Source organism: Sapajus apella, unplaced genomic scaffold (genome assembly GCF_009761245.1).
Source record: "Sapajus apella isolate SASKATOON/1434 unplaced genomic scaffold, GSC_monkey_1.0 scaffold44, whole genome shotgun sequence".
Lineage (NCBI taxonomy): Eukaryota > Metazoa > Chordata > Mammalia > Primates > Cebidae > Sapajus > Sapajus apella.
The window spans coordinates 5470327-5486229 of NW_022436984.1; the positions used below are offsets into that span (position 1 = coordinate 5470327).

The 15903-nt window shown below is 34.3% G+C and overlaps 1 protein-coding gene across 5 annotated transcripts in view; it reads right to left on the bottom strand.

The window, feature by feature from the left end:
• Window positions 1-15903, bottom strand: part of MEMO1 (mediator of cell motility 1) — a 136625-nt gene that overhangs the window by 13465 nt on the left and 107257 nt on the right. For 2 of the 5 annotated variants that reach the window (XM_032239233.1, XM_032239232.1), the window contains 2 exons: window positions 14600-14742; window positions 6050-6126 (listed from right to left, as the gene is read on the bottom strand). In XM_032239233.1, the coding sequence (XP_032095124.1) occupies window positions 6050-6126; window positions 14600-14742 (220 nt within the window). Of the gene's footprint in view, window positions 1-6049; window positions 6127-9436; window positions 9737-14599; window positions 14743-15903 lie in introns of those variants that run through there. The other 3 variants (XM_032239234.1, XM_032239235.1, XR_004257189.1) reach the window with 2 other exon arrangements.

The window sequence follows — 15903 nt, forward strand, 5'->3', positions numbered from 1 at the left end:
CCAGGAAGACTTTATCTACTCTGAAAATTTTTAGTACTGAGATATCTTTTAAAATTATTTTCTGTATGGCTCCCTAACCAAAAAAGGGTAATTTTAATGACGGGGGAAATTTACATACATACCATTAATAATTTATATTTCACAAACATACACCCATTCCTCCTTATAGATTCTTTCCTAAATGAATAAAATGTAAGACAAGAAAAGCCAGGGAGAAATGAGAATCATACAGCTGATATAATCTTGAGTCAAATCTCTCCAAGACCTAAAATTAGTAATTAATGTTACTAGAAATTCTAAAGTAATCTCAGTTTCCATTTTTAAAAACTCCTCCTTTGACTGTGTTTCCCTGGATCTCCTCATCTACCACATCAATTAATATTTAAATATTGTTGTTTTCTATCATACTTAAACTACTAGAGAACAATTTCTCACATTTGATTTTTGCCTCTTCATTCCAATTTAGCTTCTAACCTGATTCTACTGAAATTGCTCTTGCAAGGTTCTTAATTCACCTCTGTGCAGCATTTGATACTCTTCCTCTCTCCTTGCTAAAGCTCATTCTCTCTATGGTACCGCTCATTCTCAGTTCTCTCTTAAGTAGAATTTTACTGGCTCTTCTTTAACTCCTTCTCCACTTAATGCTGGTATATCTGTCTGATCTAACTCTCCCTTTCTTCCTATTCCTTATACTCTCTCTCGAGATTGACTCTCTGAACAACGGCATTAACATCCTTTCTTCCCGTCCACTCCTCATACACCAGTAACTTCCAAATGTTTATCTCCATCCAGACCTATCTTCATGTGCTGAACCAGTACTGTCCAATAAAAATATAATGCAGGCCAACCAGGCACAGTGGATCATACTTGTAATCCCAGCACCTTGGGAGGCCGAGGTGGGTGGAACACCTGAGGTCTGGAGTTCAAAACCAGCCTGACCAACATGGAGAAATCCTCTCTCTACTAAAAATACAAAATTAGCCAGGCATGGTGGCACATGCCTGTAGTCCCAGCTACTCAGGAGGCTGAGGCAGGAGAACTGCTTGAACCCAGGAGGAGGAGGTTGTGGTGAGCCGAGATTGCACCATTACATTCCAGCCTGGGCAGCAAAGGCAAAACTCCATCTCAAAAAAATTAAATTAAATTAAATTAAATGTAGATACATGTACACACACACACACACACACACACACACACACACACACGTAAAATGCAGACCATATATGTAATTTTAAATTTTCTTTTAACCATATTTAAAAAATAAAAATTTCTTATAGCCATATTTTTAAAAAATTAATTTTAAGACATTTTATTAAACACAATCTAGCAGTACTATTTTATAATATAATCAAGACAGATTATTTTTGAGATGTTTTGTTCCTTTCATACTACGTGTTCAAAATCCAGTGTATATTCTACACTTATGACATATCTCAAGTTGTATAACCACACTTCAAGTACTCAACAAATACATGTGCCTGGTGGTATCAAAAAGTGCAGTTCTAAACATAACATAAAAGCCATGTCTAAAATTAAGCTCATCTTTTTCCTTAAATCCGTCCTTCTTATATTCCCTGTATTAATGAGTAAACAGCATCTAAATATACATGGAACCCAGAAATCATCCCACATGCCAATACTCCCTTAACGTGACATACCTAATTAATCACTAAAGTCCTTTTCGTTCTACCTCCTAAATGTCTCTCAGCTCTCTATATTATAATGGCTTCTTTGTAAGTGTGTTCAATCACTGGACTCTAACTTCCATTAAGTCATGGACTATGTTTTCTCTTCTTTGTATCTTCAATACTGCACAGAGTACCAGACATATAGCACATACCCATTCACCATTTGCTTTGACAATCATTAATCATTTGCTATATGGAGAAAGCCAGAAAAAGTTTTCTGAGGCAACTGAGAACTAAGCCTCAGAAGAAGACTAGAACTAAAAGTCAAAGGAGAGTTAATCAACTGAAATGAAAACATCAAGAAGCCAAAAGAGAAGGTAATACATTAAAATCCAAATAAAATTCTAAAGGTAAAACTATTGGACAATAAAGTAGCAACTAAGGTAAATTTCAATATGATAAACACACTAAGTAACTAACTTCACATTCATTACATTTGGCTTTAATAAAATATACTACATGATATATTCTATTTACACATTCAAATCCAGATTCCTTACTAAAATATTTGATATACTTTAGACCAAATAATCTTGTACTAAAACATATGCATGAGGCTTAACACATTGGTAGAGTTGATTTGAACGAACTGCAGACTTAAAAGCAGACAGAATTTAAAGACAATTTGGAGACCATCTAGTCGAAGTCTATTGTCTTCCAGATAAAGAAATGAAGACTAAAGTATTAAAATAATCTGTCAACAGTCACAGAGAGCAAGTTAGAGATAGTTCTGCTATATTTCATACTGTTTATGAATAAATACCAAAATTATTTGTGTTATTTAAAAAATTAAAATAAATATCATCAGCTTAGGCAACGTGACGAAACCCCGTCTCTAAAAAATAAAAATAAAAATAATTAGCCACGCATGGTGGTGCATGCCTACAGTCTCAGCTACTTGGGTGGCTGAGGTAGGAAGATATTTTATGTCCAGCAGTTTGAGGCTGCAGTAAGCTGTGACTGTGCCACTCAACTCCAGCCTGGGCGACAGAGGGAGACACTGGAAAGAAAGAAAAGAAAGAACAAAAAGAAAGAAAGAAGAGAAAAGAAAAGAAAAAATAAATATTATAACTATCATAGCCCTTCTAGAAAAAAGACAGTAAGACTAATATCTACTCCTAAGCTAAATAAGAATATAATTGTATTTTAAAATTCTGTATTTAGAACAACAAATTAAAATTCCTTTTAAGAAAAATGCAGGCCAGCCAGGCGCAGTGACTCATGCCTATAATCCCAGTACTTTGGGAGGCAGAGGCGGGCAGATCACATGAGGTCAGGAGTTTGAGACCAGGCTGACCAACATGGAGAAACTCCATACCTAATAAAAATACCAAATATTAGCTGGGCGTGGTGGCACATGCCTGTAATCCCAGCTACTCAGGAGGCTGAGGCAGGAGAGTCTCTTGAACTTGGAAGGCGGAGGTTGCGGTGAGCTGAGATAGCGCCACTGCACGCCATTCTGGGCAACAAGAGCAAAACTCTTGTCTCAAAAAAAAAAAAAGAAAATAAAAAGGCCGGGCATGCTGGCTCACACCTGTAATCCCAGCACTTTGGGAGGCCGAGGTGGGCAGACCACAGGGTCAGGAGATCGAGACCATCCTGGCTAACATGGTGAAACCCCGTCTCTACTAAAAATACAAAAAAATTTACTGGGCGTGGTGGTGGATGACTGTAGTCCCAGCTACTCAGGAGGCTGAAGTAAGAGAATCGCTTAGACCCGGGAGGCTCAGATTGCAGTGAGCCGAGATGTGCCACTGCACTCCAGCCTGGGCAACAGAGGGAGACTTCATCTCAAAAAAAAAGAAATATTATTACTATCATAGCACTTCAAGAAAAAAAATGACAGTAGGATCAATATCTACTATACTTCTAAGCTAGGTAAGAATATGTTTCTTGATTTCTAGTAGCTTTGAAGTTCTCTTAAAAAAAAAAAAAAAGAATTATATTTTAAAATTCTGTATTTAAAACAACAAATTAAAACTCTTTTTAAGAAAAATCCAGGCCAGCCTGGCACAGTGGCTCACACCTGTAATTCCAGCACTTTGGGAGGCTTGAGGCAGGAGGATCACCTGAGGTCAGGGGTTTGAGACCAGTCTGACCAACATGGAGAAACTGTGTCTCTACTAAAAATACAAAATTAGCCCAGCATGGTGGTGCGCACCTATAATCCCAATGCTGCGGAGGCTGAGGCAGGAGAATCACTTGAACTTGGGAGGCAGAGGGTGCGGTGAGAGCCAAGATTGTGCCATTGCACTCCAGCCTGGACAAAAAGAGCAAAACTCCATCTCAAAAAAAAAAAAAAAAAAAAAAAAACAATATCTAGGCCAGGCGCTGTGGCTCATGCCTGTAATCTCAGCACTTTGGGAGGCCGAGGAGGGTAGATCATTTGATCTCAGGAGTTCCAGACCATTATGGGAAACAAGGTGAAACTTCGTCTCTACAAAAAATTACCAAAAAATATTAGCCAGGTGTGGTGGTGAGCATCTGTGTTCCCAGCCACTCAGGAGGCTGAGGTGGGAGGACTGCCTGAGCCTGGGAGGTTGAGGCAACAGTGAGTCATGATGGTGCCACCACACTCCAGCCTAGGTGACAAAGTGAGATATGTTTAAAAAAAAAAAGAAAAAGAAAAATCTAAATGGCCCAAAAACAAGATAATAAACTAAGAAATTGTAAAAAGAGCAAAAGGACAAACGAAGAGGAAAAAAAAATTTGCATCTGTAAAAATAATGTTTGTTCTTATGCTTTTTTAATTGTTCTTTTTAATAGACACCTAAAGGCTCCAGCCCATAAAATTCAAGTCTTACTATGTGCCAAGGGTGGTGGCTCACATCTGTAATCCTACCACTTTGGGAGGCAGGAGGAACCAGCCTGGGCAATTAAAGCAAGACCTTGTACACGTACACACACACACACACACACACACACACACACACACACGTACGTTGGGCACAGTGGCATATGCCTATAATCCCAGGACTTCTGAGAGCCTGAGGCTGCCAGATCACTTGTGCTCCGGAGTCTGGGACCAGCCTGGGCAACATGATGAAACCCTGTCTTTACAAATAATATAAAAATTAGATGGGCTTGGTGGTAGGCGCCTATGTCCCAGCTACTCGGGAGGCTGAGGTGGGAGAATCACTTGAGCCAGGGAGTTAGAGGCTGCAGTGAGCCGAAATCACACCACTGCACTCCAGCTTGGGCCACAGAGTGAGACCTTATCTCTAAATAAATAAATATTAGTTGGCTATGGTGGCATATGCCTATAATCCCAGCTACTCTGGAGGCTAAGGCAGCAATAAGCCCAGGAATTCCAGGTTGCAGGGAGCTATGTGTGACTGCACTCCAGCCTTGGTAACAGGGTGAGACCCTGTCTCTTAAAAAAACAGAAAAAGAAATGTCTTAATATGCATGCTTAAGAGCAATGGGAAATGCAAATCAAAACAAAAATGGAATTATATCTAACAATCTGATTTACAGGATATTTTACACAAATATATCAATGATATGAGTTTATGTTTAAATATTAATTCCATTAAATTTTAGATCATTTTGAGAGCTTCTAAAAATTTGAAGAAAAAAAAGTAGTTCCAAAATAAACATGCCTGTCAGGTCAAACTGCTGATCCAAGGAAATAATAAAAATAAATTAACAAAACAAAGTAAACATGCCTGAAATTTTAAAAATTAAAATAAAGTATTTGTATGAATCCCTTCAGCACAGAAGACAAGATTTAAGTTAGCTAAATTTTATGTACACTGGAATTCCTGTATACTGTCATTATAAGGCTATGATGTCTTTATTTTCAGAGGTAAAGGGGCAACAATTTATAGTTTACTATAGTTCCTCCAAAGAACACAAATTTTTATTAGCTAATTCATAAAATCTTCATTATCACTTAAAAATAAAAATATACTAAGTTATTTAATAAATTGTAAGAAACAACAATGCTGTTCAGAAAGAGTCAGAAGAAATATATCAGAAAGCCATGAAACAAATAGGAATTAGAGTCAAAGTATCCCATCATCTGCTATGGTTATTACTGCTTAACAGTAAATAATAATATTAGTACCCTACTGTCCCTAAAGCTAAGGTACTTATCTAAAAAGTATTTTAAATCCACATATAATTATTCTCAAATATTCTCATTAATCAAATAAAATTATGAAGAAGGAAATTCCTATTAGAATAGGGATTATTCTTTTAGTCAGTATTTATATGATGACACATTGCATTTTGTACATTTAAAGATAGGGAAAAAAATTAGTCCATTATATTATTTCAACATATTAAGTCTTGAATTACTAATCTGAAATTAAAGAAAAAGCCTTAGAGCATTAAAATCCCACACCTGAAAGACTTACCATTTTATCTAGATGTTCAATGGATCTATAAATCTCCCCCTGGGATTCATCATAGTAACTGTAACGGAACCTTTGACCTTGAAACAAATATCATGTACAAAATAAAATAGGGAAAAATTAGAAGCTAAAAAGAAAGCAAGCGCTTACCAAATAATTTCAGTTCTCATGAAAGGCAAAGCACAGCTTAAGCCTCTGAGAGAATCATTCCCAAGAGCCCTTGTACATAAAAATAAAAGGCATATTTGGGAAGGTAATAAAGAAATGATATCACCAGTGTTTTATGATGTTAAAAACTATTTCAAATTGTAGAAACCTTAAAATCACCAGAAATACAAGGTTAAGGAAACAAAATAGCTTAAAAGTTAGAAGCATTGTTAAACATTTTATCAGTCTATATTGGAAAGCAAACCCAAGGAATATTACTCAAGAAAATTTGGCTTGAGAAAACTATCTTGGTATAGAGCAAATCACTAAAAGCTTAGGTTTTGCTGTACAAATGCAAGATTTGATCTCTCTTACAGGAAAAAAAAATTGTATAGGTCACAAATACTGTGACTTGTGTGATTTTTATGATGCAAATTTTAAAAATTTTACCTCGTTTTTGTACTACTTGGAAAAGGATCAATACAAGTGCCTTATGCAATGTGAATAGTATACACAAAAGGGTAAACATAACATAAATATAATAAATATTCCTACCCTGACATAAAATCTCAATAAGAGTATAAGCATAGAACATTCAATGTTTTGGCTATTCTCCAGAGAACAGAGAGAGTAAAACGGAAGAAGCTTAAAGAGAAGACAGAAAACAAAAGGCTCAGAAAATAAATTCTTTTTCCTACTATAGATATATGAAAATCAAAAGTTAAACATTTTCTTAATTATGGATTGTTACTCAACTGACTGCAACATATTCCAGATACACCTAAATCTATTTTTCAGCAGTGCCTTTCTTCTAAGAACTCATTACTTTTATATTTCCTTACTGTTAAAGATTGACCAAAATGCATTTCTAAAGGAATCAGAGCATACAAATCATGTACACACATCATGTGTCCTGTGCTTCATGTTTAGCGCAATATTGATATATCCAGCTACCACCCTCACATCTGAGGACATGGAATTCTTCGGCTGGATAATTAAGATTTTTAAGTTTTCTGTTCATCTTACTAAAAAAAATATATGTAAATAGTGGGCAGTGCAAAATTCTAAAATCCTCTTTGATGTCCTTTTCTGAAAAACCACACATCACAAGACTTAAACACTTCATTCATTTATTGATATTGATCACCTTTGATGGTCACTCATTATTTCCTTAATTTTCACATTTTAACTTTCATATACAGTAATATAATTATTCAATGTAGCAGTCCTTATTCTCTCCCAAGAGCCATTATTCAATCAATATTGCATCTTATAACTTAACTGACGATATCCTAGAATTAACTGGGCAATAGGGTCTAAAGTAATATCTGCTTTCTGAATATAGCAATAAAGATTACTGCATGTTACCTTAGCTATGAGATCAACTATAGACCTTGAACTAAAAAAAAATTCTTAAACAATGATAATATATCATTCAATGCCCCTATATTGATAATTCATCAAACATTTCTTTCAAAATTTAGGGTTATGTATAGCCTTATTTTTCTGTAAAGAAGATATATATTAATACTTCATATATAACAATAAGAATTACTCAATAACTATATAACTAACACTATTTTTCTCTTTTTTTTTTTTTTTTTTTTCTTTTTTTTGAGACAGAGTCTCACCCTGTTGCCCAGGCTGGAGTGTAGTAGCGCAATCTTGGCTCTCTGCAACCTCTGCCTCATGGGTTCAAGTGATTCTCCTGCCCCAGCCTCCCCAGTAGCTGGGACTACAGGCATATGCCACCACATCTGGCTAATTTTTGTATTTTCAGTAGAGACGGGGTTTCACCATGTTGGCCAGGCCGATCTTAAACTCCTGACCTCAAGTGATCCACCTGCCTTGGCCTCCCAAAGTGCTGAGATTATAGGCGTGAGCCACCACGCCCAGCCTGACACTGCTTTTTTCATCGTCAGGTGGCTGTGAGAAGGCTGCTCAATGCCAAATCTAAGGTGCAGTTATAATAATTTCTCGATTCAATTCACTGATACTAAATTTTTACTTTTATTTCAAAGTTATTTTGAGAAAGCTGTCCAAAATCTTTCTGAAACAAATGAACACCTTAGACAAGAATATTCTGACTCACTGTCATTACAGTAAGAACAATATTCTTGGAGGAAATCAAGGTAGTATACAACTCTGTCTTTGAACCTGAACTGCTTTAGGTTTACACTAATACATTCTCTTTTCCCTGCTTCTGGACATAGCTATTCATTTTGGCTACTATCAGTAAGCCTTGTGACTGGGACATAATCTACTGCTACTCCCAGGTGCAGAGAAAAATGCATATACTCTGTGATAGTCATTTGCTACTCAAAAGTCTTTTATGTTTAATTCCAAGTTAAGAGTTGCTGTTCCAAATGGCTGAAGTTGGTCAACCAAGCCTTAACGCTAAATGAAAAGTCTATATTTTAATTGCTATCTTGTTCATATGGACCATTTTCTATGTAACTTTCACTTAAAAACTGGTTCTGAAGGAAAAGAAGAGGAAATGTTTGAAATACTTTAAAATATTGAATCAGCATGGGATTTAATGAGAATGCCAAAATGAACAGAGAACCAATGGGAGTAAATGCTCTACTTTTTGTTACTATTTAGTAGCCACCTTACATTTAGTAACTGAAAAACTGACTATAAATATTTGAAGGGCTCTAAAGAACGTTTCAACTAAGTAGCTACACCGAATAAATATTTTACTTGTAACAGCTCAAACTGTCTCATGGTAATTTTTTAAAATTATACAAATATTTAAAAATCACTTGAGCAATGTATTCTGGTCAATATAAATACAGAAGGCATCTAATTTTAAGTAAATAGTTGCTATCATCATAACCTACATGTATGTGTCTATTTACATATACATACATACATACACACAACTTTAGTCAGTCACCACTTAGAAACTTGAGTTTAAAATACTATTCTTTGGTTTTTACTATTAAAAAGTTAAGTGTCTCAAAATTTTATTTAATAGTAAAGAAAATGATAGCACAAGCACAATAAATTGATGATAAATATACCTTTAACTAAAAATGTATTACTGACTTAAATTATAATTTTATGTATCTCATGAGCAAATATATTTTATTTTTATCAGTTTTTATGTTTCTGACATTCAGTAAAGGTTATGAAGCTAAACTATAAAAAATACAATTGTCCATGTACCTGGAGAACTGGACTTTTGTACTTTTATAAGTATCAATAAAGCGTATCACATAGTAAAAGAAAATTACTTACCTGAAACTTATCCTTTCAGAAGGTACACTGGGAAAATGGATTCTTTGAGCCCCTGTTTCAACTCCAAGTATGAGCTTTCTAGCTTTAAGAGCCATTGACACTGCCCCTAGGGGCAGCACAAGCTTTGGAACTCCCCTATTGAGTATGTCAGTAGTTTCTTCAGGTGCCTTCCCTCAGTTCTTTTCAAATTCAAAAGATGAGAGGAAAAATAACCCAAGAAAAAAATCCTGTAAAGCAGAAACCTTACTCTTTGAGGGAAGGAGGGTAGCTCATTTGTGAATCCATTCCAGAGCACGCTTTCTGAGAAAAAGAAATACAGGTAAGTAATTTTCCCATCTCCAAAGGTGACTGGTGATTAATGAGTGGATTCACAGAGTGTGGAGAATAAGCTCCAGGGATGTCTGTTTAACACACAACAATCAACTAATGAGGACAAACATAACAATGAATGGTACAAGAACCAATGCTACTTTTTAAGTCCCTTAAAACAAGAGGTATAAGAATATTAAATACCTCAACATTAAGCTATGCACTGAACTGCAAAAATAAATAATGACCTTGGGAAGTTGATCTATAAAGCCCCCAAAAGATCAGTCAGTAAGATAGATTTTTCAGACACATAGCCATTAAAAATTATACTGTCATACATTTACTTAATCGTTGTTTATATGTGAAACCCCTTTCCAATATTTGAGTTAAACCTCACAACAACCTTGTGAGATAGATTATTAAGCCATTCTATACTAAGGACCCAACCTGGGGACATTCGTAATTAAAATCACTACCAAAGAAAAAAGTGTATTTCATAAAGGAAATATTCTCTAAGTAGCATCAAATAAGATAATCACTTTAAAAAGCTAAATATTATCATGCTTTCACGCTGAAGTCCTAGTTACATAAGTATTAGCCTTATCTCAAATCTGCAAAAAAAAAAAGTCAAAAACTAAATATGTAAAATCAGTATGTGCAATTCTTTGAGAAGACAAATATGATGGCTTGGTTAAGGTATATTTTAAGAATTAGCTAACTTACACTCAAACCAATTTAACTATTTAGAAAATAGCAACAGCCTTATACCCAAGAGACTAACAGAAAGACTACGCATGAATAATCACATTAAATACATTAAAGAAGAAATCTGAGTAAGTTATAAATTTCATAAATATTTAGGGGAATACCACTTTTAATAAGTGGTAGGTATGTATAAAAAGCTAGTCACGTAAAGACAAATATAAATTTATGCATAAAAATTCAAAACTGCTGAAAAGACTATAGTAAACTTCTCATATTTAAAAATATATATAATATCATAGACATTTACCAAGTAAATTATCTAAACTGATTTGCAAAACCACCATAAAAGGCAAATCAAATCATGACTTCACTTTTTGTTATTTTATTAGAGATGGGGTCTCGCTTGATGTCCAGGATAAATTCAAGTAATCCTTCTGTCTCAGCCTCCCATGTAGCTGGGACTACAGGCACAAACCACCATACCAAGCTCATGTCTCCACTTTTGAAAAATCAACTTTTGTTAAAACCAATTTCAATTAGAAACTTCTTAGCAGTAAAAATTATGTTATTGAAAGCTGCCAACAATCTAAATTTTGAAATATAAATTTCAGGAAGGTCAGGAAAACACAAATATCAATCATATATATGCAGAAGGCCAAAACTGAAACTTGAGAAAACAGAATGAAAATTCTACTATTTGAAAACTTAAAATAGGTTCAGACAAAATTCTCTCTACAGAGTCATCCTATAGGATATAGAACTTGATAAGCACAAGAAGTATTGGAACAATTTACTTAACTATGGTAAAGCACACAGACTAGTGGCAAATGTCTTTTCACTTACTCTACTTCCTGCTAGTAACAGAAAAGATGAAATGAGGTAGAACTATCTATTTCGTTACCTGAGAAACATAACCTGGCATTTCTATATGTACAAGACTGGTGATGTAATACAAAGCAGGAACTGAAATGCAGGGTTTCTTTTGGAGAACTCAAATGAGAGGATAGAAAGAAGGAGGATAATTGAATCTAGATTTCTGTCTCTCCCTTGGCTTACCACAACCAGAAAGAAAACTTGAGAGTACAGTTCAGTATTTCTACCTTTCTCTCTCTAATGTCTCTTTTCAAGTCTAAATAAAAGCTACAAGGCATCTGAAAAATGAACATCTTTAGGGTAAAATAAATTTAAGAAAATAAATCATTTTTATAAAGAATACTGGCTAACAAATAAGGTCAACAAGAAAAATATTTCCAATTTACACATAAGAATCTGAAATGTCTCTGTCACCATGGTTTTCACTTTTTCTGCAAAAGGTAAACACAATATAAAAAGAACCAATGACTAGAAGTGAAAAATGTAGTCAATGCCAGTAATCTAATAATCAAAACAAAGAAATCTCTGCTGTGTATATCTGAGTAATATTTCAAGTATACTATCATAAATTACTTTTCCCCCAAAATTCAGGTATTTATAAATATAGAGTGTGTTAAGAGGAAACTCAATGAACCATTTAAAACCTCTGTATGAGGTACTGAATCCCTCCTGTGAAATTACTTAGAAGTTAGTGCTATGATTGCTTTTATATAATAAAAATCAATCTGTATAGTATCTCTTTAAATAGAAAGAAAACCATTAAGTATTATCTTCATAAGAAAAAGCTGAATTTTTAAGATGATAATATGGCACGCTTACTAATTTAGGAAAGATGCCCAGCATCAATACAGTATGAATGTGAGAAACATGAAACCTAACTCTTAAGATAGCTTCACCCATAACTGGTCAATAATTCATATTACTTCAGTAGGCATGCAAAAGAAAAAAGGTATCTTATTTTACAAGAATTACTATGGCAGTGAGAAGACTATCAGTTTTGGAATATTACCTATGTTATACTTTTCACTTATCCCTAAAACTCCAACATATTTCTCAGTAAGGAGTAGCACAGTACTTTCCATAAGTACAAAGAAAACATTTAATGAGTATTAGTAATGACGGTGATACTAAAAATTCAACGCTTGAACAGTTCTATTACTTAACCACCAAACAAAACATAAAAATGTTTTAGTCTTTGGATAATTCTTATAACTATTATTTATGAATCTTTAAAATTCTTTAGTTCTATTTTGTAGCTATCACCTGGAAATCCTATCTTACAATTTAGATACCAAAATTTTCAAGAGATCAGGAGACAAAACAACCTCAATAATTTTCTGAGAATCTAGGTAGAAGGTAAAACAAATTTACTTTTCTCTCTCAGCCACTGCAGTTACATATAGCAGTGGACTAGGCTGTGCTTGCTTTAGAATTCTATATTAATGAGGTTAAAAAGGATGATTCCACAGAAAAGAGCAATATTGAAATGTTTACTGATATTTTATGTGAATTTATGTTATGGCTGCACAAGTTGCCAACCTAGAGAGAAAGCCCAGGTTCTGAAAAATAGTATCAAAGGGAAATAATTATTGAAATCAAGTGATTCATAAGAGGCTTAAAAATGAAAGGGGTATGCGGCACTTGCTTCAAGAATTTTAATTTTCAAAACATATGGACATGCTTTGTTACCAAGACAAATTCACAACATTAAGGAAAACATCCTGTTTCGCAGTAATGATACTTAAGTTTTCAAGATCACCTATTATTAAATTTCAAAATTCCACAGAAAGGAACTCCTTTTAAGCATCTACTTAGTTTTCACGTCTAAGTAGTATACTTATATCCATAAAATATAACTGCTGCCAAAGGTAGACTACCAGCTAACCAATAGAATCAGTAAGTAAAGAACCCTGAATATTAAAAATAGATTAAAAAAGAAGAAGAAGAATGCTGAGAGCTTCTTTGAGGGTTGGAAAGGAAGCACAATTACCTGCATACCCTAAAAATCTGGGTTTCCTAACCTCAGCACTACTGACATTTTGGGCCAGGTTATTCTCTGATGTGGGAGCTGTCCTGTGTCATTATAGGATGTTTGTTTAGCAGCTACCCTGGACTCTACTCATTAGATACCATTAGTATTGCCACCCTCCAAACCATATCCCAGCTGTGGTGATCAAAAATGTCTTTCGACATTTTCAAATGCCCCGAGAGTAAAATCACTCCTAGTTGAAGATAAGTACCTTATGCAAAAAAAACAAATCTATAACATTATGAAAGATAGTTATCTCGAACTGAGATCTCAACTTTGAAAAGGCCGCTCAGAGACAGAAGTAAGAGAAGACACCAGCCAAACCAGGCCGGATAAATTTTGAATTAATTCTGACAATCAATGGTTAAGACATATAATGGGCTCCCTATATTTCACTGAAGATGTTTTTCTGGCTATCCTAGCATTGTATCTTATTATGGTCTTACATTTTAGGTTTCCTTATAGTCAAAGAAATAACTGATAAATGAACAGATATTGGCATCTTAAACCAATAAATTAATAGGTCAAAGAGATGTCCTAAAAGGAACAAAACTTTAGAAATATTTTAGGACAGTAATGGATAAAGGAAAGCAAACTGCATCCAAAGACTATAAAAGCCAAGTTTACTAAAAGAGGCATCCACAAACACCTCAATTCTCTTATGGTGTATTCACTGTGAAGCGTCCTTACTCTAAGTCACAATAATTACAAAAGCTACTCAAGAATCCTTACCCTTATAAAAGCATTACCAATGAAGTCCACAGTAGTTTTAAACTGATGGCAATTGTGAGCAAAAACTAAGCACCAAAGGAAAAAAAAGAAAGACTAATTACAAAAAAGGAAATGTGGAAAAGGACTGGCATAGCACATAGTGCTCTTCTGTATCCTAAAGAACACTGGATTTATCCACCACAACTAACTTCAGAAAATCTACCATACACACTTACCTGGAAATGAGGTTAAAAAAGATCTTAACTCCCACTAAATAAGTGTCTAAGCAAGGATGCCTTCACAGTGTGAATCCAATTATACCAGTCGCCTTTGGAAATGTACCCATAATCCACTATTGTAATCTGATCCTTTTTAAAGGGTCAAAAGATTTTTTATTCACTTTTAAACATTGCTGCCAGAAGTAAAACTTTCCAAGGAAAGTGATAAAGAATTGAAAATCAGAACTCAGAATGAAAAGATACCTTTAACCAGAAGTACATAATATCTACCATGATATGTTAAAATCTAGAACTTACCCCAATGGCAGAAATCAGAAGAAACCACAAAGAGATTACTAGGATCCGCTAGATATTTACTGAAGAGTTTTCCGAATTCCTGTTCTTTTGACTCACTCAGAGCTCCAACCAGTACAGGAATAATGGTAAACTCATCCTTATGGCTTAAAGAAAACAGAAAAAAAAAAAAACAAAAAAAGTCATTTAAGATGCTTAAGAATAAAAATACTTTTCCAACTGCGTTGGCATTAGACAGTGGAATATTTATTAATAGTGATAAGGATAACATACATAACATTATTGTTGAATTCTTAAAATCCATAAATTAAATGCTTAAAGGGTATGAGGGTACGATTAAAAATGAGACATACAGAACACTAAAAATAACCATTTAAACTACAGAAATGCATATTACTACTTTAGGTAAACAAAGCTATTTTACTACCAGGTATAATATCTTGAAGAAAAAAAAAAAAAAAAAGCCTACCACAACAGCACCAACTCAATTCTTTTCAAGTATTCATCAAGGCTACAGTTACCTGCCAAATCCTTCTGTGATTTTAAAAGAGCCTTAAACTCTTCCTCACCTATTTTAATTCTATCCTATTATAAAAACCATCATTTCTGGCACTTGTTCTGCCAACTGAGACCTACAAAACTTAATCTTGGCTCCCGTAAGATTCATCAACTGCACTTTTACACTTATTCTAATGATCAGATACAAGACAGTCTAAATATACAACTCAAATATCATTGGCATCTAGGATAGACAAAGAATTAAAGGAAGTAAGTATTAATTTCTAGCAGCAAGAAAAAGACACCACACCCACCCACAGTGTTTATGGTATATCCACAAGTCCCTTTTTCACTCTACAGATTGACAGATTCATGGAAAAGAAACAAGGTAGATTAATAAAGAATAACTACGATGAGCTATAGAAACAGACGCTCACTCAAAACCTTTTTTTAAAATGTTATTGTCATGAAATTTTACTTATATATATATGCAGTGATGTATATTCTAAATGATCCCAGATTTGATATTTTTGAAGCATGAATCATGTTTGTCTGAGTTGTTCTAACAGGACCTTTTAAAAACAATCGCCATTACAATAAATGCTTTTTAATATGATAATCTGGCACTTAACTGATGTAGGACAAACAAAATTCATAAAAGTTTTTAAAAATATTAAGTTTCAGTAATCCCCAAATAAATGTTAGCCCAGCTGCATAAAGCTAAATTTAGGGCACCCAAGCACCTCCCCCATAAGGCCCCCTTACCCTGTCAATTGCGAAATAAACAGATCATACAGATCTCCAGTCCC